This window comes from Orcinus orca, chromosome 8, assembly GCF_937001465.1.
Source record: "Orcinus orca chromosome 8, mOrcOrc1.1, whole genome shotgun sequence".
Lineage (NCBI taxonomy): Eukaryota > Metazoa > Chordata > Mammalia > Artiodactyla > Delphinidae > Orcinus > Orcinus orca.
The window spans coordinates 75,503,059-75,529,808 of NC_064566.1; the positions used below are offsets into that span (position 1 = coordinate 75,503,059).

General features: G+C 33.3%; 1 protein-coding gene across 1 annotated transcript in view; it reads left to right on the plus strand.

The window, feature by feature from the left end:
- The window catches only part of CNTN5 (contactin 5), a 1,406,915-nt gene that overhangs the window by 1,111,901 nt on the left and 268,264 nt on the right, over positions 1-26,750 (plus strand). The window contains exons 10-13 of the mRNA XM_049713144.1: positions 3,026-3,207; positions 8,097-8,233; positions 10,368-10,497; positions 12,574-12,724. Of these exons, the coding sequence (XP_049569101.1) occupies positions 3,026-3,207; positions 8,097-8,233; positions 10,368-10,497; positions 12,574-12,724 (600 nt within the window). The remainder of the gene's footprint in view (positions 1-3,025; positions 3,208-8,096; positions 8,234-10,367; positions 10,498-12,573; positions 12,725-26,750) is intronic.

Below are 26,750 nucleotides of genomic sequence, written 5' to 3' on the forward strand. Positions count from 1 at the left end.
AAAAATGGTACTGATGAACCTAGTTGCAGGCCAGGAATAAAGAGGTAGACATAGAGAATGGGCTTGATGACATGGGGTGGGAGGGTGAAGCTGGGATGAAGTGAGAGTAGCATCAACATATAAACACTACCGAATGTAAAATAGTTAGCTACTGGCAAGCAGCAGCATAGCACAGGGAGATCAGCTCGGTGCTTTGCCATGACGTAGGGGTTGGGATAGGGAGGATGGGAGGGAGGCTCAAGAGGGAAGGGATATGGGGACATGAGTATGCATATGGCTGATTCACTTTGTTGTGCAACAGAAACTAACACAGTATTGTGAAGCAATTATACTCCAGTAAAGATCTATTTAAAAAAAAAAATACTTGTAGTTGCAGAGCTGTATTTATCCTGGGAAGTCTGGATGTAGAATATAGGCTTAACTACTACTAAAACATGTGACCACTTATGATGAAAGAATTTTTTTAAACCTTTAAACAATTGGCATTTATATAACTCACTGCTAAAACATTGTAATTATGGATGAAATACTTGATTTTCTAGGGAAACATGAATCACCAAAGTTGACACAAGCAAAAATTTATATACAAATAATTAAAGAAAACATGGAAGAAATTGAAAACACTTTCAAAAACCTAACTCTGCTGATGGTTGGCAGATGCAGGTGAATTTTTGTGAGTCCTATCAGTGTTCTAAGGAACATATAATTTCTCTACTATTTAAGCTATCAGAATAGGAGATAGGAATGTTCTGGTATGTTTACCAAGCTATCACCCATCACTATGATACCAAATCTGTCAATGCTAACTTGTAAACAAAGCAACCACCAACTCACTAACAAATATGCACACATGCAAACCAAGAAACCTAATGAGTACAGACAATCTCACCTTTGAATATAGATGCAAAAATCTTAAATTTAAAAATATATCAAATCCATTCTTGTACACATTAAAAGAGTGATATATCAGGCCAATGTAAGTGTTATTTGAAAATGCAAGGTTCAGTTTTCCTGGATATTGAAGCAAAAATTGTCAACTCTAGTACAGCAATTTCAAGTCTATATTTTATTCCTAAGAAACAATTAAGAAAAGTGTTAAAAAATAAACAGGGTGTTTATCATAACATTGTTTATAATAGTGAATATTGCTATTGCTCCAGTCAGGAAAATTATTGGAAAATATCCTACATTTAGCGATTATAATCCATCGTAAAATGTTACAAAACATCCAAGTAGTATACACAAAGCACTTTGATGTTTAAAAGAAAAAAAAATCCCAGCCGACTGCACAAATAAGGGAAGACTTTACTGAAGAGGAAGCATTTAGAATGGGTCTCAAAGAATTAGTAGCATTTTAACAGATATGACTGGGAACACACAAAGTTGTGTTTCTGGGTCAGGAGATATGGAAGGAAGTAGTGAGAAATCGAAATGAAAAAGCAGACTGGGTCCAGAGCATAAAGTACATTAAATGTAGATAGTAATAAATAAAACAGTGGAACAGAACTGTGAAGCCCAAAAAGATTTAAGCATGTGAGAACCAATTATATAACAAAGGCAACATTCCAAAAATTGTCGGAAAAGGAGTTTTAAGGGTGCTAAAATAATTAGTTGCACTTCCTATTTCACATCAAAAACATGAATATAGTCCAGATGGATTAAAGATCCAACTGCTAAAAAATAATTTTTACAAAATGCTACCAGAAACGCTGAAGGAAATATGGACATAAACTTGGGTTTACAGATAATTTTACAAGAAAACAAAAATTCAGAAGTTATGAAGGAAACTACAAATATGTTTGTTTCTCCCAAAAATATTTATAAACTTGTATCACAGATACCATAATAAACTATCAATACACTGAGAAAGAATTTTTCTGAGAAACAAAGTCATAATAGCCCTAATACACAAAGAACTCTAAGAAATTAAACAATGCAAACAGGCAAATAGAAAAGTGAAAGAAATAATTGCAAAATAATATAAGCAAACAATTCACAGAAAAGCAGATTCAAACAGTCAATATAATTATGAAAAGATGTTCAACTTTCTTAGAGTCCAGAGAAATTTTAACAGAATGCCACTTTTAACCTTTCAATGCTGACAAAAATTAAACAGATTGATCACATAATGCGGTGGCAAAGATATGGGAAAACAGTCTCATATATTACTTATACGTGTGGAAACTGCTACTATATTATTGGAAAACAATCTGGCAGTACTTATTAAAATTAAAAATGTGCACGCCTTTTGATCTATCAATTCCACTTTTGTGAATGTTGTAGAAACTGAAAAGCAATGGTATATGATATATGTACAAGGTTGCTTATAGAAATATTATTTCTTAGTAGCAAAAAAAAAAAAAAGGAAAAAGGTTGGGACTATGCTGAATGTCTAAGTATAGGGGATGGTTGATTAAATTCTGATACATCTATACAAGGGAATAATATGCAGCTATTAGCCAGAATAAGTCAGGAGTTGCTCTTGGATTTGATATTTTATTAATAAAATAACTCATCATATGTGTTTATATATGCATCACTGCGACAAGGTGGGAAATTACTTGCTAACTGTATTTCTTTTTGCAGAAAGGAGATACTTGAAGGGGTGGGAGCCAAAAAAGTTCTTAATTCACTTTTCCTGACTCTTTTGTTCAACATTTGTAATAAGCATATATTATTTTGTAATTTATCCAAGTTACTTTTGCCATTTAAACAAATTTACAAAGTTACAAAAATAAAGTATATATATATGAATATATATATGTATGTAATATATATATATGTAAAATAGAGTCTCTGAATTGCTTTCCTGAAATACGAAAGAAAAGGAAACTATCCTCCGTGTAATCTAACTACTTACCAGACGATCCACATGGAAAGTGAAGTACATCAACCAGCACACCGTCCTTAATTGTGATGACACTTTATCGCACTCAGCCTATTAAGTGCTTAAATTACCAGATAACAGAATCTATGTTCTTAATAGTGGAAAGTGTATTAATGATATTTTCCTTCCTTATTGTAGCCCAGTTCCAACAATCACATGGATGAAGGTTAATGGTTATATTCCTGGTAAAGCACGTCTGCGTAAATCTCAGGCAATACTGGAAATACCCAATGTGCAGCTGGACGATGCAGGCATATATGAATGCCGAGCTGAAAACTCACGTGGAAAAACTTCCTTTCGTGGACAATTACAAGTATACAGTAAGTGTTTTCAGCAAAAATGGATGCTCTAGTCCCAAGAGTCAAACTGAAAATACAAACTAATTTGAACTAAATATTGCTTGTTAGCTACATTAGAACATGAGTAATAATTTATAATCATGTTTCTTTTACATGGCAAAGCATCAGGTAAAATTACCCTATACACAGAACTGCTTTAAATTAAAAATGAATGGGAATTATAAGGTTCTTTGTACAACATAAAGAATTGATAACCTTAAAAATGAGATACGTTCCCAGCACCAAAGCCATCCTCTAAGTTACAAATCTTGTAACCTTTATTAACTTATTCTGCCCTTGGCCTGAATCAGAAGTCACAATTAATGCCCATGAACCAAATCCTACTTGTATTTTTTCCTTGTAAATTTATTGGAACACAGCCTCACCCCTTTGTTTACATATTGCCTAGGTCAGCTTTTGCACTGATAAGGCAGAATTAAGTAATTGAGACTGAGATCAGCTGACTTGCAAAGCCTCAAATATTTACTATCTCATCCTTTACAGGCAAAATTTGCTGCCCCTACTCTAAATTAATGCATCTGTATAATAAATGAACTTCACAGCCTACAAGTGTTTATATTGTCCAAAAATTTCAGAGATAACAAGTTATGTGTAAAATTGGGAAAATCTACTTCAAAAATATGTACAATATCATCTTTACTTCTATGAATCACAAATTGTACTTTTCATATTTACTACTTTTCATATTTGCTTTTATAATGTACATTATACATAAAGGGTAAGTGATAATACTCGTATTTCTCAGATGAGGGCACTAAAAAACAGAGGAAAACTATAATGCAGAACACTGATACAAGCAAATACAGATGTTTCCAATATGAAATTAAACAAATTTCATATTCAACTGAATCAGCCAGCAGCTATAACTGTCACTGTATCTCAAGGTCAGTTCTTCTAAAAAACTGAATGTGCTTCACAGGGACTTTAAAAAGTATTTTGAAATATTAATATCTGAATTCAACCAGTTTTCCTTTTCTTATTTGTAACAACTCCTTTAGAAATTGAGCACCCCAACCAACTTGACTATGCCATACACATTTTGTTCATTCACTCATTAATTCAACTAATGTTTATTTAGTGGCTATTACTGCACTACATGCTAGTAATAGAGATTTGAAGGAGCTCTTGGTCCACTAGATCAGATGAAAAGCAAGCCCCACATAAGGCAGAGCATGCTATCTGCTGTGATGAAAGCATGTGCAAAGGACTATGGGAGCACAGGGTCCACTGCATTCTACTGGGATGATTCAGGAAAGCATTCCAGAGAATTTGTACTTTAAGGGATATCCCACCCACCAGTGGTCTGGCAGCCAGCTGGGTCAGGACCCAGCCTCTACCATCAGCAGGCTGGCCCCAGTCCGAGGACCCCCCAGGGCCACATAACCAGCTACCAACCAGTGGTCAGTGCCAGCCTTGTGTCACCAGGCCATGAAGCCAGCCATGCTGGGACCCAGGCACTCACTCCAGCAGGCCAGCAGCCACTGTATTAGGTAGGGCCAGACAGCAAATGAGGCAGAAATAAATTAAATAGAGGCTAGAAAACAATTTTTAAAAATCAATGAAACTAAGAGCTGGTATTTTGAAAAGATAAACAAAGTTGATAAACCTTTAGCTAGACTCATCAAGAAAAAAGGGATCCCATATAAATTAAATCAGAAATGAAAGAGAAGTTACAGCCAACACCACAGTAATACAAAGGATCATAAGAGATTACTACAAACAGTTATATTCCAATAAAATGGACAATGTAGAAGAAACAGATAAATTTCTGGAAATGTCCAATCTCCTAAGAATGAATCAGGAAGAAATAGAAAATATGAACAGACAAATTTCCAGTAATGAAATTGAATCAACAATTTAAAAAATAAAAAAGAAAAGAAAGCTTCCAGAAAACAAAAGTCCAGTACCAGATGGCCTCACATGTGAAATCTATCAAAAATTTAAAGAGTTAACATCTATCTTTCTCAAACTATTCCAAAAATTTGCAGAGAAAGAAATGCTTCTGAATTCATTCTTCAAGGCCAATATCACCCTGACACCAAAACCAGACAAAGATATCACACACATACACAAAATTTTAAGCTAATATCATTGATGAACATAGGTGTACATATCGTCAACAAAAAATTAGCAAATTGAATTCAACAATACATTAAAAGGATCATACACTTTGATCCACTGGGACTTACCCCAGGGATGCAAGGATGGTTCAACATCCACAAATCAATCAATATGATATACCACCTTAACAAATTAAACAATAAAACTCAAATGATCATCTCAATAGAAAAAGCTTTTGACAAAATTCAACATGCATTTATGATGAAAACTCAACAAAGTGGGTATAGAGGGAACATACCTCAACATGATAAAGGCTGTATATAACAATCCCACAGCTAACACCATACTCAATGTGGAAAGCTAAAAGTATTTTCTATCAGATTGGGAACAGGACAATGATGCCTACTCTTGCCATTTTTATTCAAAATAGTGTTGGAAGTCCTAGCCACAGCAATCAGACAAGAAAAAGAAATCCAAATTGGAAAAGAAGTAAAACTTTGCAAAAGACAGGATACTTTATAGATAAAATCCTAAAGACACCACTCCAAAACTATTACAGCTCATCAATGAATTCAATAAAATTGCAAGATACAAAATTAATATATAGAAATCTGTTGCATTTCTAAGTAAAAACTAACTGCAAACTCTCAGAAAGAAAAATTATGAAAACAATCCCATTTACCATCACATCAAAAAGAGTCAAATACCTAGGAATAAATCTAACTAAGGATTTAAAAGACCTATACGTGGAACATTATAAGACACTGATGAAAGAAATTGAACATAACACAAACAAATGGAAAAGTATAACATGCTCAAAGTTTGAAAGAATTAATATTGTTAAAATGACCATACTACCCAAGGCAATCTACAGATTCAATGCAACCCCTATCAAAATATCAAAGACATTTTTTACAGAACTAGAACAAATAATTCTAAAATTTGTATGAAAACACAAAAGACCCCAAACAGCAAAAGCAATCTTGAGAAAGAAGAACCAAGCTGGCAGTATCACAATCCTTGATTTCAAACTATACTACAAAGCTCCAGTAATCAAAACACTACAGTACTGGCACAAAAACACACACCTAGATCAATGGAACAGAATAGAGAGCCCAGAAGTGAATCCACATGTATATGGTCAAGGCCGCTGAGCATGTGTGTCCGGAGCCTGTGCTCTGCAACAGGAGAGGCCACAACAGTGAGAGGCCCGTGTACCGCAAAAAAAAAAAAAAAAAAGAACTAAATCAAACTAAAAAGCCTTTGCACAGTAAAGGAAACTATCAAAAAGGTTGCCAACTGAGTAGGATATTTGCAAATGATACATCTGATAAGGAGTTATAAACCAAAATGTACAAAGAACTCATACAATTCAACATCAAAAAAACAAACAACCCAGTTAAAAAATGGGCAGAGGACCTGAATAGACACTTTTTCAAAGAAGATATGCATATAGCCAACAGGCACATGAAAAGATGTTCAACATCTCTAGTCATCGGGGAAATGCAAATCAAACCAACAATGAGCATCACCTCACACCTCTCAGAGTGGCTATTATCAAAAAACAACAAATAATTGTTGGTAAAGATGTGAAGAAAAGGGAACCCTCATGCACTGTTGGTGGGAATATAAATTGGTGTAGCCACTGTGGAAAACGGTATGGAGATTCCTCAAAAAATTAAAAAATAAAACTACCATATGATTCAACAATTCCACTCCTGGATATTTATTCAAAGAAATGTAAACAATAATTTGAAAATAAATATGCACCCCTATGTTTATTGCAGCATTATTTATAATAGCCAAGGTATGGAAGCAATCTAAATACTCATTTATAGATTAATGGATAAAAATGATGTGAGATTTTATATATATATATATATATATATATAGAAAAGATGGACTAATACTCAGCCTAAAAAAAAAGAATGAAATCTTGCCAACTGCAACAACAAGGGTAGACCTAGAGGGTATTATGCTAAGGGAAATACATCATAGAAAGACAAGTAGCATATGATTTCACTTATATGTGGAATCCAAAAAACAAAATAAATGAACAGACATAAAACAGAAACAGAGTCATAGGTACAGAGAACAAACAGGTGGTTGCCAGAGGGAAGAGGGGTGGAGGAATGAAAGAAATAGATGAGGGAGATTAAGAGGTACAAACTTAAAAAAATATTTGACAATGGAAGAAAGACACTTTAACCATATCTTACAGATTTCATACAATTGCATTGTCATCTTTCTGATAAAGAAATTTTTCTCTGTTGTAATTTTGAAAGCTTATATATTTACATACATATTTATAATGCACTAGAATGCTAGTAAATATAGAACAATTTTATAGCAAATGAAATTTGAATTTACAAATTATTTTCCCAAAGCTATTCAGGTTCTATCAGAAAAGAAAAAGCAGAACAGTTATTCAATAAACTGACATGTTTTAGTACTTCAATCCATGCTAAAGCTGCTTTAGTATTTGGAAGAAGTGATACCTCTAAGCCTTCTTTACTAAACAAGTTCCAGTGCTCTCCATGGGGAGAGTCTAGTCACTTACTGCAAAGTGGGTAAAACAACAAGATTTGCTTCACTTAGATTATCAGAACATTATCATTGCTATATTTTTTTACACAGGAAATAGAGTGCTGTGTGTAATGTAATGCTGTGTTTCTTCCAAACACCAATAGTTAATGCATAAGAATTTGTGAATATTCCATATGAATTTTGAGCTTGGTGAAGTATTTGAGAAATGAAATCACCCTTATTTAATGCCTAAACTCTTACAGCATACCCACACTGGGTAGCAAAACTGAATGATACTCAGTTAGACAGCGGGAGCCCTCTCCGATGGGAATGTAAGGCTACTGGAAAACCCAGACCCACCTACCGTTGGCTGAAGAATGGAGTACCCCTCTTGCTTCAGGTACTGTTGGTAACCTTAGCCTGTTCCAGTGTAATTTTAGACGGATTTCACAAAGGATAAGCTATCTTCCTTTAGTCTTATTGAAAGCCATTTCTTACGTATCCCTTATGTTTGGAATGAGAAAAATAACATATATAAACAAGATTTTCTTTTAATTTTAATTGCCTTATTACTTTTTTGAGTAATATATCACTTCTTTAAACATTATTCTATCCTATAAATTCTTTCAAAAATATCAATGATTATCATAGATGTATTGCCATTTCCAGCAGACTTTTAGACATCATCTAGTTTATTGCTGTCACTTTGCAGATGATGGAGTTATCTCCAAGAAGTAAAGTGACTTGCCCAAGATCATATATCTAGTAAGAGGTGAGACTGAAAGAGAATCCTAGTCTTCTGTGTCCTGGGCACGTTCTTCACAACATCCTGCTACATATTGAAAAGTTCATTTTTAGTAAATCTATTGCATTCTTTTATTTTACTTTTTATTTTTTAACATCTTTATTGGAGTATAATTGCTTTACAATGGTGTGTTAGTTTCTGCTGTATAACAAAGTGAATCAGCTATACATTTACATATATCCCCATATCTCCTCCTTCTTGTGTCTCCCTCCCACCCTCCCTATCCCACCCCTCTAGGTGGTCACAAAGCACCGAGTTGATCTCCCTGTGCTATGCAGCTGCTTCCCACTAGCTATCTATTTTACATTTGGTAGTGTATATATGTCCATGCCACTCTCTCACTTCATCCCAGCTTACCCTTCCCCCTTCCCGTGTCCTCAAAACAACTTAATACCTACTGAATTTGAGAATAAATCGGTTACTATTTAAAATAAGAATAATTGTTATAATTTCAGCTCTTTCCCTTGTCGTGGCCTTTCCAGGAAGGAGGACAAAAAGGGAATAGTTCACTATTTATGGACAAAAGAGAGAAAGTTTGAAATTCCAAACACAGCTTCTGCCCAGGTCCTGTCATTACCAAAGGATCTCGTCTGACATTTGTCTCTTTGGGCTTTGGTTTGCTCTTTTGTAAAATGAAGAGATTGGATCAGATCACCCCCACAGTCCCATTGAGCTCCGATATTCCCTTATTCTAAAACCAGTTAGTCCAAAACAGAACACAGTTACACAAAAAAACAGACACAAATAAAAAGAACAATAGAGCTGTTAAGGAAAACTGAGGGGGAGGGAGTGGGAATCCTGAGATACTGGTTCATTGCCTGTCTCTCTCTAATTCTCTGGGATATCAGGTAAACCTTGAGATGGGATCTGTGCTAGTTATATTTTCAACTGTCACATCCAAGTAAAGTGAATTCCACTGGCAGATAATAGTCTGTTAAGTGAATGGGTTAATTTTTAAAATGATGTCAAATTTCTTGGCATCTTCGTTGATAGGTAATCAAAGCACTGCTCACTAAAATTAAAAGAATGATTTGTTTGACATTAAGTAGATAAGACACCTGGTTGTTTAACAGCATTTTAAATTTAAAATTTGCTTGTCAAATGTGTTCTTGGCCTCAGTTTACCTCAGTTTGCTCATGCTCAATCCTCTGTTTCCTGTATTGTTTCATCTGACCAGTTTACATTTTCTGACCAATAGTTCTATACAGAATCTAGTTGCAAGGCAGTTTTTTGATTTGTGTTACTGTGTTGGGAAGTGAGAGAAAAGGCAAATTTCTGACCGGATTAATGTAGTAAAGAGATTCTTGTGATGACCTGGTCTGTATTTAACCTTGATCCCATGTATATACAGTCTCGATCCTTCTACCATTTGAACTCCTGCTTCTCCTTTGTAAAATGAATTCAAATAAAAGCAGTATCAGCTGATTGTATTTCATAAGCTTAACTAGTATACCAAACAAAAGCAGCTTATTTTAAAAACATAACTAAAAGTAAAACTCATAACTACAGGAAAATATAGTAATAATTAGGTTTCTGACTGAGAAATAGTTGTATTTTACATAAGATGTTATATTAGAATAATGAACAGAAGATTTGTGTTCCTAAGTTGTCAAATAATGTTCAATTGCATTAATCAGAGGCTTTTCTGTCTTGATCTAGGAGAGAGTAACTGTAAAATCTCTATGATTTGTTCACTTGCTATATCAATTTTTTTTTTATTCCATTACAGAGTAGGGTTGAGATGGTTAATGGAGTATTGATGATCCACAATGTGAATCAATCAGATGCCGGAATGTATCAGTGTTTGGCTGAAAATAAATATGGAGCCATTTATGGGAGTGCTGAGCTGAAGATCCTAGGTATGCAATTTCTAAGTAAATAAAGAGGAAAAAAATGTTTCTTCTTTTCATGCTCTAATTCTTACTATACTGAAGGTTTATGATGTGATCGTAAAAACCTATTTTATGGTTTGAAAAGAAATACTATGTCTTGCTGATATGTATTTTTTAAGCTTGAGGAGACAAGTATACATGGTGTACAGTTTATCCCATAACTTTCTATAAGATTTTCTCTAATTTTAGTTTTAACCCTAACAGGTTTATACAATATGTCTTTTCTATGGCATTAAAAAAAATCATATAAGAAAAGTATGTTAACTTTCAAGGAAGAATGCTTTAAGGGTAGGGAATCAGAATGTAGGTTTTCAACACAGCAGCGCTTAATATTCTCCCAAGCAGCTCCTACCTACCAGTAGGGGTGTGGCTCCTGCAAGGTGGGACTCCTAAGTAAATCACCCTCTCTTGAAGTGTCATCAACCATTGCCACCCTTCCAGGTTGATGAAAGCCTTTCTGAGGCCAGGCCAGCAAGCTCCTAGTGTTACACTCTTGAGAATATAACCACAACACAAGCACTACTTCACTCTTTACTACAAGAAAAATTCAGTCCAGGGGAATAAGCTACCCAGATTGAGCATGGTTCAGTTTCTGGAATGGATTTTACTTTTTCCCACTCGCATGATTTTCTAAGCTTTTGTTCTGGGATGATTATAATACAAAGAGGGAGACTTAGATGGTCTTAATGCACCATCTCCCAAATGTGGCAGGAGCCTAAGTGTGCTTTGTACTTTCCACTGACTCAAAGCACAACATTAACAGAAACACCCAAGATCTCTGGAATCTGAAAATGCACCATTCACATATCAGCTGTGTGATAAATCAAAAACCATAAAACAAATTGAATAATGAATGTTTACATTTGAAATTTCTTCACATTATCACAAATCCATCCAAAATAGATATAGGAGTCCACGTTTCAATGTCGTACATACTAACCAATCAAATATTAATGTACTTTCCTGTCAGCTCATACTCCAACATTTCTGAATTAAAAAGCTGATTCAGCTTTCACCTAGTTAATGTTTTATCCAGAAACACTCTCAAATGTGTCCCTTTCTCATTTACCAGACATATTTTCAAAATTATGTTTAATAAGGTACATTCCCAGCAGGCAACCAAAAATATCACCTGCAATCTTCCTTTAAATTCCTTAACTTTTCTTTCAATTTTTTAATCCATCTCAATTGGTACCTTTTTTGTGTGTGTTGTGTCTTTTAATGTTGTGTGCCATGCATTATACCAATATATGATGGACATAAAAAACTTATGAAATATTCATAAAATTGTCATATTGGTATAAATAAATGTCTCAGATACAGTAAACCTGTATACATATTTCCAGTTTCTCTTTAAGATTCAAAGGTGACTTTTTTTTTAATTTGTTTTTGTCTCTCTGTCACGTGTTGTTTTAGTCCAGCATTCTCAACCACAGCTACCTACTGGAATTTCCTGGGAAGTTTAATCAAAACTGTCTTAAAATGATCAGGCCTAGATGAATAATTGCAAACAATGAAATAAAATTTTAATTGAAATTTAAATAATTCAATTTCTTAAAAATATATTTCTTTTAAAACTACATTTAATTTTGTATACTATTAAAATAAAATATGCATTGAGACTCACAGATAGGAAATCGGCTACACAGGATTGCCTTCTATACAGATAACCTCCATTTTTCCAAAGGAAGCCCAAAATAGACTTCTGTGTCCAGCCCCTTCACCTTTTGTCCAAAGTGCTCATTAGTCTTTCACAATTAAAGTTGATAATCGTAATTAAAGCATCTCATTCTTTGAAACAGCCTTTGTCTCTGGGCCTCACAATTGTACGGAACTATCACCTGCTGATGGAAAGAAAAGCCAATAAGATAGCTACTAAATAATAATAAATTAAATTTCAAGTTAGTGCCTTTTACATGTGTAGATATCCTATGATTTTATTAGAAATGCATTCCAAAGATAAAGTTGCCAAATCTTGGTGAATCATCCATTAGAGGTTATTGTCATTGCTTGTGATAGAACTAACCTTTTACTTTTCCACAGCTTCAGCTCCCACTTTTACACTGAATCAACTGAAGAAAACAATAATTATTACTAAAGACCAAGAAATCATCATAGAGTGCAAACCCCAAGGCTCTCCAAAACCAACCATCACTTGGAAGAAGGGAGACAAAGCAGTTAGAGAGAATAAAAGGTTAGAAGTCTATTTCATAATTCAAACTCTTAATATCAGACTTTTTCAATGCAGATGATACAAACAAAGTATATGTCTTGCCATAATTGTGAGATATATGTCATGAACTGACTGAACTATGGTTTTGTCTACATAGTGATTAAAAAAATATCAAATGATTTATAAAGAAAAAAGTTATACCTCAATATAGCCAGACTTCTTTGCTTCAGTGGTATTTCAGCACCAGTTGGGAATTTCACCAGGTTATGAAGAAAGCAAGCACTTTCATTAAGTTAGTAATTTTTGGTTTTCATTTGGGTCTGCCGATTTGAAGACCCACAAGTTATCTATGATAATTTTTAGAGATTGGATTCTCATTTCAATCTTAATATTAATAATAATATAAATATACCCTGGATCTTCTGGATAATCACTTTATGACAGAATACTTCCAAGTGAAATTTGTGCTGAAGTTTGCATTTTTGTTTTCAATCACACTGATGCAAAATACTATAGAATTATTTCAATTGCCACAGGCAAATGAGAAATGTTCAGAAAACTATTTAACGTGTAAAGGTTTGTCTTTGGTATGTAAAGCCAAAGGATACCACAGGAATACAAATGGGGAAAAGTGATGAGAGAATCAAATAGTTGCATGACAGTCTATATATGGCAAATTTGAAAGTCCCATTCTTTACCAATCATTATCATGTGGTGTTTTAGCTTTGGCAAAATATTATCCTCCATTCTGTTAAAATAATGTTGTGTATGTTGTTTTACAGTTTTGTTTTTCATTTGATCTATAAAGATAAGGAGTTTATGTTTTGTTTTATGTTTGGGTCTCTGTAAACATATAGCTAAAATAATTTAAGTCAGCATTAAGGGTCCATTTAAGCAATTCTTTAAGTAATTTTGGAATATTTTGAAATACTTGAAAAATTTCTTTAGAATATATATATATATATATATTTTTTCCCATTCAATTCTGAGAAACACTGTTTTAAATTGCTTGTCTCTGATGAAATAATTTATGAATGATTGGATTCCGTCCAGGCCCAAGGACCTACGCTGCCTGGAAAAGGTGATAACCTAGAATTGACATGGGTCATAATGGACATTTTGTTTTGAAAAAAATTTCTCTTTCTTAGTGGGGGTAGGGTTGGGCAGCAAATCACACACTGTGAGATCAGTGTTGCATTTCGTTGAATTGCCTTTGGTTGAATTACATATGGTCAAATTGAAGATTTTTGGATTATTGCTCAGAAATATGAAAAAAAAAACTGACACAAATCTTTCATTAAAGCAGAAGAAAATTAATTCATCATATACCAGTAAGAAAATATTTACATTGTTTGGTTACCATTTTTTCTGAACGTATTAAATTTTTTCATAATATCATCAAAATATATATGCCATATTAGTACAAGCCATTCCATTTGAAATGCATTACTTTGTTTTATGTTTGTGGATGGCATATCAGCTTTGTCTTATTTATTTCAGTTCACCATAGAATGTTCCTCATCAACTATTCATAGACATCACATTGAGTTTAAAAATGTGGCATCTCTTTTGTCAAAGCAAAAGTACTGAGAGAGGAACAGGATTATGTGTTTTCTATTACAACAAATATGAGCATAATAAATTTTTATTTTCCAGAAGTTAAAAAGTATAGTTTTTGAATTTTCCATTTTTCTTGCTCACTTTTCTATTCACTGCTAACCCCTTGGGTTAATGAGACAAATACAATGGCTTCAAACTCAGATCACTCAATTTTTCCAGATCTAAATATTTCTGGTCAAAGTGCTATTTAGGAAAAAGGCTGAAAGGTGTTTTTATTTAAGTAAAAGGAAGATTTGGACACAATTACTTAGCATTGTGTTACCCTGATATGTTTATATCATAATAGGTCTGTAAACTGGTTTAATTTAATAACAAAGATCAAAGATAATAGTGCATTTTAATTTTTTTGGCCGCATCTGCACGACATGCAAGATCTTAGTTCCCTGACTAAGGATTAAACCCGTGCCCCCTGCAGTGGAAGCAGAGTCTTAACCATTGGGCCACCAGGGAAGTCCCAAAAGGGCATTTTTATTCTTAAAAATTGACAGGACCACTTGCAAAATATAATTTTTAGTTGTGTACAATTTACTACCACACTGAGACTTCAGGTTTCACAAAGAATACAATCTAGTTGGGTATAAAAAATATAAATGTTCAAATATTAAAATAAGAGGCTAAAATTTAATTAACAATAGAAAGAATTCCACAAAGTAGTATAAGAAGACACACATAGATATTTGGACAACTACATTCTAAAAATATGAATGGAAACTTGAAACTTAAAATTTTAATTATATGTATTATACATTCTTTAAAATAGCATCTCAGTTACACATGACAACTTATTTCCTTACATATATTTTAGATCGTTTGTCTCTGTTACAAAGAACCTCAACCATTTGTAAGAATTGTAAATATAAGCTTAAGTGGAAAGGGAGATGTTAGAAAACTGTTAAGGCTTTGAAAAGTTTGGGTCATATGTATTTCACATGGGGCTACAGATTCAAATCATGGTTTATTTTGTTGTAATATAAGTATATTCACCATTCATGTGATCTTCATCAAGTATGTCCCCCACTCATGCAACCTACAACTGGAAAAAAAAATGTGAAACGAATAGTTTTGCCCTTCATTCATAATCCTCACAGTTATTTGGTGTCTTTCCAAATTAAAGATTGAAACAGCAAATGGCAGTTTCCTACATGGGCAAATAAAGACTAGTATTACATTGGGGAAAAGGTTTTAAAGTAATAATATATCATAAGAGGAACATTTAAGTGTGAGAAACATATCCCAAAGCATAAAATTGTGTCCAGAGCAATAGCATAAAAATGTAATAAAAGCTTTTAATTGCAGAAAAATATGTTACCTAATCATCTGAAAACATGTCAGAAACTCAAAATGGTGAATTTGCATCTAGCATTAATTTCAATTTAACTCTAAACTGTAAATGCAATGTTATAACAACTGGAGGTTAATAGTCAGTCATTTGTTTTATCAATAGAGTGTCAAACAATTTATTAGCTTACCTTTTCTGCCACATTTTCATGGAATGTTCCCAAATCCAGTTTCATTTTGTTTGTTTTGGGAGGGATACTTCAAAACACAGACTTCTTTGAATTTATCTGTTTCACTAAAGAAATACATAAACCATTATTCTAAAGTTTAAAATTTAGTAAGGAATAACTAGAACACAACATGAATCTTAGAAGAAATATGATTAACAAATAAGTTGTCTGATTATATATTACAAAATATTTCATTCATTTGGCCCTAAATGATACATCTAAAGTATGTAAGAAAATGGATTATATTAGAGTTTGTGAGTTGCTTGTAGTCATTTGTTGTTTATATTACAGAATGAGTTGTTTATATCAGAAAATGATCAGTATCAACTGCTGTTCAAACATTAAATCATATTATTACTAATAATGATGATAATTACTCATAAGTCTGTAGCATTTATAATTTACAGAGCACTTTAACATTGTGGGTAACAGAACCCAGTGTGTATAACAGGAAGACTATGAGTTTTCAACAAGTTACTTAATTTTCTTACTTATAAAATTGGAATCTAAAAGAGTAACTTTGTTAGGTTCTGAAAAATAAATGAAACTTTGTGTGTAAAATACATTGGCTGGTGTATGGCATTCAGTAAGTGCTCAATGAATGTTACCATGGTGACGAAGTTGTTGCTGCTGAAGTTGGCAGTGGTGGTGTCGGTGATGACGATGGTATCATCTGAGGCTTTGAATCTTTGCATACTGGTCTCAATTTTTGTTATCAATAGTTCTGAAAAACTTTAACACTTTCCTATCCTTTCTCTACCAATTAAGGGAAAGATACCTGAACTAAGTTATTATCTGGCATTAAAGGAGTCTTTGGGGCCTTCCATGTGACAAATTTGTTAATCTGTGTCCCTAAATTGACATTCTTTGTCCATCACACCCCAAACCTCCACTTCTTGGCATCTATTCCTGGTGTGGCCATTCTCACCAATCTTACCTACTCCTAGTTCAGTATCATTGAGATAATTTCTGAACTAGCAGGTTGAATAGTTGCTTGTTCCATGATCAGTATTTTAGGCCATGTGAATATACATATAGATAAATACACATGGGGAGTTAATGGAAATAGAGAAGAAGATTTTAAAACTATATTTATTTTTTTTCTTTTAAGGAATCTCTTGGTTTTGCCCCATTGTTTTTAAAGATCACCAGCACATATCCACTTAAGTTCCTTTATCAATCATGTCCATTTTCATACTAAAAGGAATTTGCTCCAGGAGTACTAAGACATGAAACAGTCCATGGGGATTTTCTCCTCTAGTATACTTTCATTCAGAATGTTCTGCTTATCAAACTCATATTAGATTTTCACTTCAGCTCATTATTTCCATTACTTGGCCATTAACTTTTGTTAAAATATAATCACCCAGAGGCACTCCAGCTGTGCACAGATATTAAGCTTGCATTATTCCTTGTTCATTTCCTGTACTTTTTGTGGACAAAGACAATTTTGGCTGAAATGAAGAATACATAGTTTTTGGTAAAGGCATGATTTGTTTCCTTTCCATCTGCATATATATAAACTGTTATTGCAATGCATAGAATATGCCATAACTGTTTTAAAAAATATTCACTATTATTGGAATAAGTACCAATTTTCATTTCTAGATGGGGGCGGTGGGTACCAGTTACAGAGATAATAGACTATAATTCAGATGGGTGCTAAAGAAACCCTGCATCCCAAAATATAAAAAGTATCCTATGGAGGGACAGTATTATAGCATAATTTTTCTTTTATGGGTCTATAATCTAAGGAAAGACTTGTCCAAAATCCCTTGTAATAATCCCCTCCTCACCAAAGGAGCTTCAGAACGGCAAAGTTTCCAACTTACTCATTTAACACGCACAGAAAAATCGCACTTGGAGTGCCCATTAGTTGACTTCTAGTGGGAATTCATGTTGTGTTTATTAGGCAACAATGATCAGGCTCACATACTGACTCACAGACATATGGAAAAATATATTCTTAGCACAAGCCCTGAAGGACACTGTTACTGAGGGGAAAGCAGGGTCTTCTTTCATTTTCTAAGGAAAAAGAGGAATTCATGGGTATAATTAAGGTCTTGTTTCTGTCCCTTTGTTTCCTTCTACATGCTGTGTCTGCTAATGAACAAGCTGTTTCATTGTTTCTTCTGCGACAATGTCTTTTACATATTAAGAACATAAAACAATATAGACCTTAGGTGTCTTGCTTTTTTCAGGGTCTAAGAAATTGTATAATGAGGGAACATGAGCATTCATATATCAAGAATATATCAGTTGACTTCCTTTATTAATTAAAATCTATGTTTTCAAAGGAAATAAAATAAAATAGCATTTATCTAAGGGAAGAGAAGGTTAATAGCTGATTTCATAAGTTTTAATATGTGTGAACTGCTTGCAATCTACAATGTTTTATCTACAATGTTTATCAGGGACTGTGACATCCCCACCAAGCTTAAGGGGATGAGGAGGAAATGGCCTTACATTCATTATGGTGGTGTTAGGATGCTGACTTCCTGGTTTCAAAAGCTAACTGCAGAAGGTCCTGCCTAATTAACCTTCTCTTTAAAATGTTAGCAAAACACTAAAGAGGAAAAAATGCAAAGCCATAGGAGCATTGGAAATTAACCAATGTAGATGAACAAATTTTTGGCCTCTAGGAGGAATCATGCCTTCAAGTAAAAATGGGCTCAATTACGAAATGCTCAAGGGCTATTAAAACCTAGGTCCCTGAAACTACAACTAAATCAATATAAGAAATCAAAAGGGAGTCTTCCACTAACTGCCTTCCACCCTCCAAAATATTTTATCTTTAATTACACTGGACTCTCATAATTCCCCAAAGCAGGTTATTCATTTTCTCACCTTGTAAACTTTACACAAACTTCTCCCTTCTCTCTCCTCCCCTTCCTTGTAGCATGCTGGTCAACCTCAATAACACTTGAAATCCTAACTCAAAAGACAGAACTCTCTTCTTATGCTTTCTCACCATTGGAAATGCTCAAGCAGATACAATAATCAAGAAGTTGTAGTTAGTAGGAAGTTAGATAAATGATGTCACTCAACTTCTAACTTTTAATTTAGTTCCCAACATGTTGCAATTCACAACCCTCTGATTTAGATACTCTCATCTCTAATATACCAATTTTGAAACTTAAAGAGATTAAATGACTTGTTCAAGGTCATCCATCATAAAGCTGGGCTTTAAAAATCAGTCTGATGCTAGTCAATGATTCTGTGATAATCTTTAATAGTCAGTGACAATCTACATGGAGAATTGTGATTGAATTCCTTCTTAGTGTCCATGATGTTTCTGATAATTCTGATTCACCTTCCCTGTCTATACTCAAAAGCTGCATGAACAACTTCATAGGCAGTTTTCACACAGACACACACACACACATACACACACACACACACTCTGACAAATATTCAGAAAATCCTCCAAATAAAGAACTAAATTTGAATCTAACAAAAGCCTTCCAACAAAAGCCATGGAGCCAAACTAAAAACCAAGAGACACAGTGGTCAAAATTTCACCTTGCTTTTATTTTCTTCTTTCTCCATCTTACCTTATGATAAACTAGACCACATAGGTATTGATTGACAGTCCAGTTATAAGAAATATTATGTGTTCTTTAGTTTCAGTGACACATTGATCAATTGATCAAGTGTTATAGAAAAAAATAATTCTAAAGGTGCCATTATTGTGATGTTTCTGGGCTGTGCTCAAATATTTTTCCCATTGTAGATCTCCCTTATTTTGAGGGATACCCAATATTTCTAAACTTGGTCTTCCTCAGACAATGAATAACCCCAAATTATTCAAATTTATTGAGTAACAACGTGCTCACACTACGACAAATAGTTGAATGGGCATGGAAGATCAAAAGAATTCTCACATTTTCAGATGATTCCATTTTCAAAAGTATGTTTAGATAACATAATAATGATCATGAATATTCAAATTAATGACATTCATTTAAAGACAAAACATGCATGTAAGAAAGCTTCAAATTATTTGTTCCTAACATTTCCCAAATTTAAGGTTGCAGAAAATCTAAATGTTTCTCTTCAAAGGTCTTCACACTTTTTTTCATGATCTCACCATCAGTTTGTTTCATTTCCACTTTTTAAAAAAATTGTTAAATATAACAAAACATGCCTCAGTTCCCAAGGGGAGCTAACACTGAGGAAGTCAATTAATTTAACCTGCAAATGACAACAAAATAATTCTGGCTCTGTTGTGCTATGAAAACCTCCAGTTTGTGGCTTTACATCTCTAGCTAATTACTAGTTTAGCCAATACTTCATAAATTCTACTTCTAATTATGGTTCATTTACCCCAGTTAGTATAAATTGCTGCACAAGTTCCTTAGTTATGCTCTCCACACAGGCACAACTTGAACAAATCATTAATTGCTAAAAGGTTTTTCTTTTCCAAAAGCCCCCCAGACTACAACCTTCAGCTTAATTTGTCCTTAATACAAACAACATCTAAAATACTTGGGAATTCAAGCATCTAAGTACATACTACTGACTGATCCTACTATCTCACCAAGTGACTCTTCAGTGAAGATAAAATAGTGAAAAGAGACGATTCCGGGGATGTTTAGAAAAAAAGTATTTTATGACAGACATTTTTAGCTTCCTCTGAGAGTTACAGAGTCACTTCTGTTCAGTTTTTGCATAAATCAGCATCTAATTTAACTATGGTTGACTCATAATGGGAATTAGTGGGCTGGTTACAAATTAGGGCATAGATACAATAACCTTGACAACAATGAAAAACAACCCGCAGATCATTTCTGTAAAAGATAGCATACACACATGTAATCATTTGTGTGCTTTCTTCTCTTTGCTCAAATAACAGAGTTATTTATCAGTTAAGGTTAGATAGATAGATGGATAGATTGATAGATAGATAAATAGATGATAGATAGAAAAATATAAGATGACCACTATGTTCTTAGTTGTATTTAGAGGTTTCAGGGTACCAATTTATTTTTGTTTGTCTCTCTTTTCAGTTGTAAATAGGAGCTCATGCCAAATTGCCGAGACACTGTTCTGTTTAATTCAATTTATTTTAGGGAAAACAAAACTTTATTCAATATATACTGAATGTAAAACACTATGCCGGTTCATACCAAAACAAGTAAGACAGAATCTCAACCCTCAAGGTGGCACCTGTTTAAAGGGCAATAAAATTAACTCATAGATGATTATAAAACAGGATATTTAAGGTAATAATAACATAGGATTATTAACACAGGATCCTTAATAGATACTATTTAGGTAATATTAACAGGATAATTAAGACAAAAATAAAAATAAATACCTTTTATTGAGAATTGGTTCTTTTATCTAGGCAGTACTTAATATCAATCCTCAAAATAAGGTACCGTTGTAAGGGACATATAATCAACCTCATTTTAAATAGAGTTATTGACTCACAGAGAGATTGCCTAAAGCCACACACATAGTAAGTTACAGAGTCAGAAAGAAAGTCCAATTCTCATTGGAGCCAAACCACTTCTTGGTGTATTCCATTCTGTAAAAAAAACTTTTGCGATTTAAGAAAAGGAGAAAATGAAATCTGTATGGAAGATGAGGGAAAACTTGGATGAACCGCCATTTGAAATAGTCCTTAAATAGGATTTGACACATAGAGGTAGAATGTATTTTAGAAAGAGTTTAGAATTTGCAAAAACATAATCATGAATCCAGCACACTTTTGTGAAAAGTAAATACTATTATTTGGCCAAGGAATAGATTCTGTGTAAAAATGTAAATAAGCAGGAAAGATTGAATAGCTAAGGACAAATTGAGGAGAACTTAGAAAGACAAATTGAGTCTATGCTTAATTTAGTAGCCAAAGGGTAGTTTTTAAAAGCTCACATCTATTTTGGAATATTTACTTTTATTATACAGTTTTTTAAATTAAATTTAAGTTTTCTGTAACAGGAAAAAAAATATGCCCTAAATATTACACTAATCTTCCCAAAAGAAAAAAGATAAAATGATGACAAATATAAAATATGTAAATAAATATTATTTAAATATCTTGATTTTGTCACTGAGTTGACAAGAAAGTTAGGAGGAAATGCTAAGGCCAGGATCTGAGCTTACCCTGGAGTCATGTGCCAAAACTGGCTTTTATCTCAAGGGCATTTACTGACCTTAATTTTTATGTGTTGCTGGGCCAAGGGGGAAGACAAAGCCCAGAGCATGCCCCCTATAAGACTGTCTCACAAGTGGCTACCCATGCAGAGTAAAAGTGACTTTAATACTAATCAACCTGCTTGGAAAAATCACAAGGAAAATCATGTCTTGTGTCTGAGTTCTGAATGGAGGGAGGAGTTCTTTCACTGAGGTTTTGTAATTAAGAGTCAGAAACCCTAAGGTATAGTACCTGGGCAGCCTGAAGAATTCAGTGTAAGAATGTAGTTAAGGTCGATCCCAACATGAAGTGAACCCAGACACTTAAGGTACAACAAAGAATTAAAGGTTATGAAAGTACCCATATGTAGGCAATTTTTGTTTTATATTGCCGTAAAAAACAATAATATTTTTTAATGTTACAAAATAAGAAAAAAATCAAAAACTCAAAAAGCATAACATGAGAGGGTATTTGGAGTTAAAGTGTTCCAAGATGCTTGAATTATTTGGAAACAGGTAAATATATTTATTAATTTTAGAATTTGCTAAGTTTAAGCATGTCTAAATTTCTAGTATAATGAATAAGAGGATTGAAATTAAGTGTGCTGTTTCCAAACTAGTTGAGGAAATAAATATAACGAAAATATTAACTAATTGATGAACAGAGGAGAATGAATATATATATACACGGACACATATGGCAAATGAGGGACAAATAGGAAGTATGAAATAAATTAGTAAAATAAACCCAAACATCAGGAATGACTAGAAATATTGAACTAAAATAAAAATCTGATAATCATATGTTTACAAGAGATATGCTTAAAGCATAAGGAAATAGGAAAGCTGGAAGTTAAAGAGTAGGAAAAGATTTATCAATTAAATAATAACCCCTCCCAAAACTTAACTCCATCCATATCATAAAAATAGACTATAAAAGAAGAAATATAAAGATGGTCATTATATAAAAAAAGCTTAAATTGATCAAGCAAACAATTTAAAGCCTGTACATCTCTTATAACTGCTTCAAAATATGCAAAATAAAAATTAACCATTTTATAAGAAAAAATAGGTGAATCATAGTAGGTGAATTTAACATATATTCCTTGTATTTCAGAACTTAGAGGAAAATTTATATCTTTAAGGCTTATATTAGAAAAGGAGAAAGCTGAAAATGAAAGAGTTAAGTGTCTATCTTAAGAATTTAGGAAAAGAACATGAAACTAAACTTACAGAAAGTAACAAGAAATTAATAAAAGCAAAAAATTAATTAAACTGCAAACAAATATCAAACATAATTTAAGGGTTGACCAAATATTGGTCCTTTCAACAGTCTAAGACAATTGGCACATCCCTAGTGATCAAGAACAAGAGAGAAGACATAAAAAAATTTAAGAGAAAAAATGAAAACATAAGCACAAATTTTGCAGACAAATTGAAAGCATAGTAAGAATATGAGGAAAAATTGAATGTCAACAAAGTTGTACGCTTAAATGAAAAGGAGAAATAAAACATAATTTCCCAACTAACTCAAGAAAAATTGGAAAATCCAAATAGTCAACTAATTATTATATTAATCGTTAAAAACCTTCACCTCTCCCACCACACTCAAACTCCAGGCCCAGATACTTTTACCTAAAAGTTCTACCAAACAAAGGATAAATGATTCCAATCTTACACAGTTGTTTTATAGTAGAGAAAAGAAGGAAAAAACCTAACTGAAGCTGACAAAGAGAGTATGAGAAGTAGAAATACAAACCAAGCCCTCTCATGATCATAGATGTAAAAATTCTAAACAAAATATTTGCAAATATAAAACAATAGAATCTAAAAAAGATACTACATGACCAATTTGGGTTTCACATAGGAAACCAAGTTGATTTAGCACGAGAAAATCAATTTATACAACTTACCGCATTAAGGATTAAACAAGAAAAATCTTATTGTCATCTCAATAGAGCAGAGAAAGCATTTGATGAAACATACCTGTTTATGATTTTTAAAAGTCTCTAGCATCTGGGAGGAGGTGCGGGGACATTCTAAACCTCTGAAGGTATCAACCATTCAATCAATAAACTAAGAATAGCAAAATATTAGAAGCATCCCTTTGAGACTGGGAAATAGACAAAAGTTTCTGCTATAGCCAAATTCAGCATTTTATTAGCATTTTATTAGAGGTCCCAGTCAGCATTTTATTAGAGGTCCCAGTCAGCAAAACAGCATGCTTCTGGGATTAGTAATGTTCTAATTTTAAAATATACAATTTAATTTATCTATGGATGATAACTTTTCCAAAAATATAGTACACCCAGGACCCAGTATTCTAGAAGCTTCTTGTTTATTCCCTCTTTTCTGATGCCAGAGGAGCATTTTAAGTGTCATATTCTCAAAGGCTTTTTTGAAAGAAACTCCTTTTTAAGATTCCATGCAAAGCAGTTACAGAGACAACTGGCTTGAGTTTGGGATTTTCCCATAGCAATTTAGATATTTTTGTACTCTTCATCACTGTGTGCACCAGCAGTGTCATTGGACTGAGATTACTAATAACAGTGATTTACTAAACACCCATTGTGTACCAAGCTATGTTGCTTAATACTTTATAGATGCTGTTTCTTTCAAAGATGTTTTCTATGTGTTGTGTGAACAAGTAAGTAGAAATGGAATAAGAGCAGACAATGTGAGAATGCCTGAGTATAGATCTGACTATATTGTTTGTGCTTTTTGAGAAAAATATATAAAATATTTATGGTTTACCTATAATTTTGTTTTTGGTACAACTGGTTTCTCTGCTGGAATGGATCATTTTGTACACAGTTTTCCCAGGGTATCGGAAGGTCATTGCTTTCAGAACCCTCTGCATGGATGCTCAAGACCCTTATATAAAATGGCTTGTACAGTTTGCTCTGCATATCTCTGTGTTCCACATCTATGGATTCAACCTTCTGTTGATCAGTCTTCTAGGTATGTGCCAGAAGATAGAGAGGGCTGGCTGTATATGCATATTCTTAAGCTTTTCTTTTAACATCTATTATAACATACTGGTTGACCTGTACATTATAAAATTCAATTTTAAAAAGAATTAAAGTACTGAAATAGTATTTAGGAAATCCTCGGTCTCACATATCATGATAGTTCTTGGTAAGTAAATTAAAAATGAAAAACATTACTTATTTACTTGTTAGATGTTTGGTTGTACCCCAATTTTTTCATATACTCATTTTTTGATGATTTAATCATTATTGGAAAAAAAGAGAGAAGTGAACATCACCACTTGCTAGCTGTGTGAATTGATCAATAATAATAATTGGTAACATTTATTATGGGCTTACAGCAGGACAGGAATATGTGAAAGCATTACATATATTAGCTCATTCACTCTCACAAGGTTGGTTTTTGAATCCTTCCCATTTTACAGACAAAGAAATTGAACTCTACAAGCATGAAATAATTTGACAAGTCACACAGTTAGTATGGGGTCAATGGTGACAGGCTTCACATCTAGAAACTCCAGCCCCACTTATGCTCTTAAGCACTTAATAAAGAAATACCATCTCACATATACTGAGCTTGCCTAACTATCTTTCTAAGTCTCAGTTTTGTCATTTGTAAAGTGAAGCCAATGATAATTAACTAAGATTTTTGTGAGACTTTAAGATTTTGCATATTGACTTTTTTATTATTAAAGTATAGTTAATTTACAATGTTGTGTTAGTTTCAGGTGTACAACAAATTGATTCAATTTTCCATATATATATGTTTTTTTCTGATTCTTTTTCATTATAGGTTATTACAAGATATTGAATATAGTTCTCTATGCTATATAGTAGGTCCTTGTTTTTTGTATATTTTATATATAGTAGTATATATCTGGTAATCTCAAACTCCCAGTTTATCCCTCCCTTCTTTCCCCCTTGGTAACCATAAGTTTGTTTTCTATGTCTGTGATTCTATTTCTGTTTTGTAAAGTTCATTTGTATCACTTTTTAAGGTTCCACATATAAGTGATATCATATAATATTTGTCTTTTTTTGTCTGACTGACTTCACTTAGTATGATAATATATAGGTCCATCCATGTTGCTGCAAATGGAATTTCATTCTTTTTTATGGCTGGGCAATATTCCATTCTGTGTGTGTGTGTGTGTGTGTGTGTGTGTGTGTGTGTGTGTGTGTGTGTGTGTGTATACATACATACATATCACATCTCTTCTTTATCCATTCATCTGTCAATGAGCATTTAAGTTACTTCCATGTCTTGACTATTGTAAATAGTGCTGCTATGAATATTGGAGTGCATGTATATTTTCAATTTAGACTTTTCGTCTTTTCCAGATATATGCCCAGGAGTGGGATTGCTGGATCATATAGCAATTTTATTTTTAGTTTTTTAAGGAAACTCCATACTGTTTTCCATAATGGCTGCACCAATTTACATTCCCACCAACTGTGTAGGAGGGCTCCCTTTTCTCCACACCCTCTCCAGCATTAATGATTTGTAGATTTTTTAATGATGGCCATTCTGGCTGGTGTGAGGTGATACCTCATTGCAGTTTTGACTTTCATTTCTCTAGTAATTAGCAATGATGAGCATTTTTTCATGTGCCTGTTGGCCATCTATACATCTTCTTTGGAGAATTATCTATTTAGGTCTTCTGCCCATTTTTTGATTGGGTTGTTTGTTTTTTTGATATTGAGCTGTATGAGCTGTTTGAATATTTTGGAAATTAATCCCTTGTCAGTTGCATTGTTTGTAAATATTTTCACCCATTCTGAGGGTCG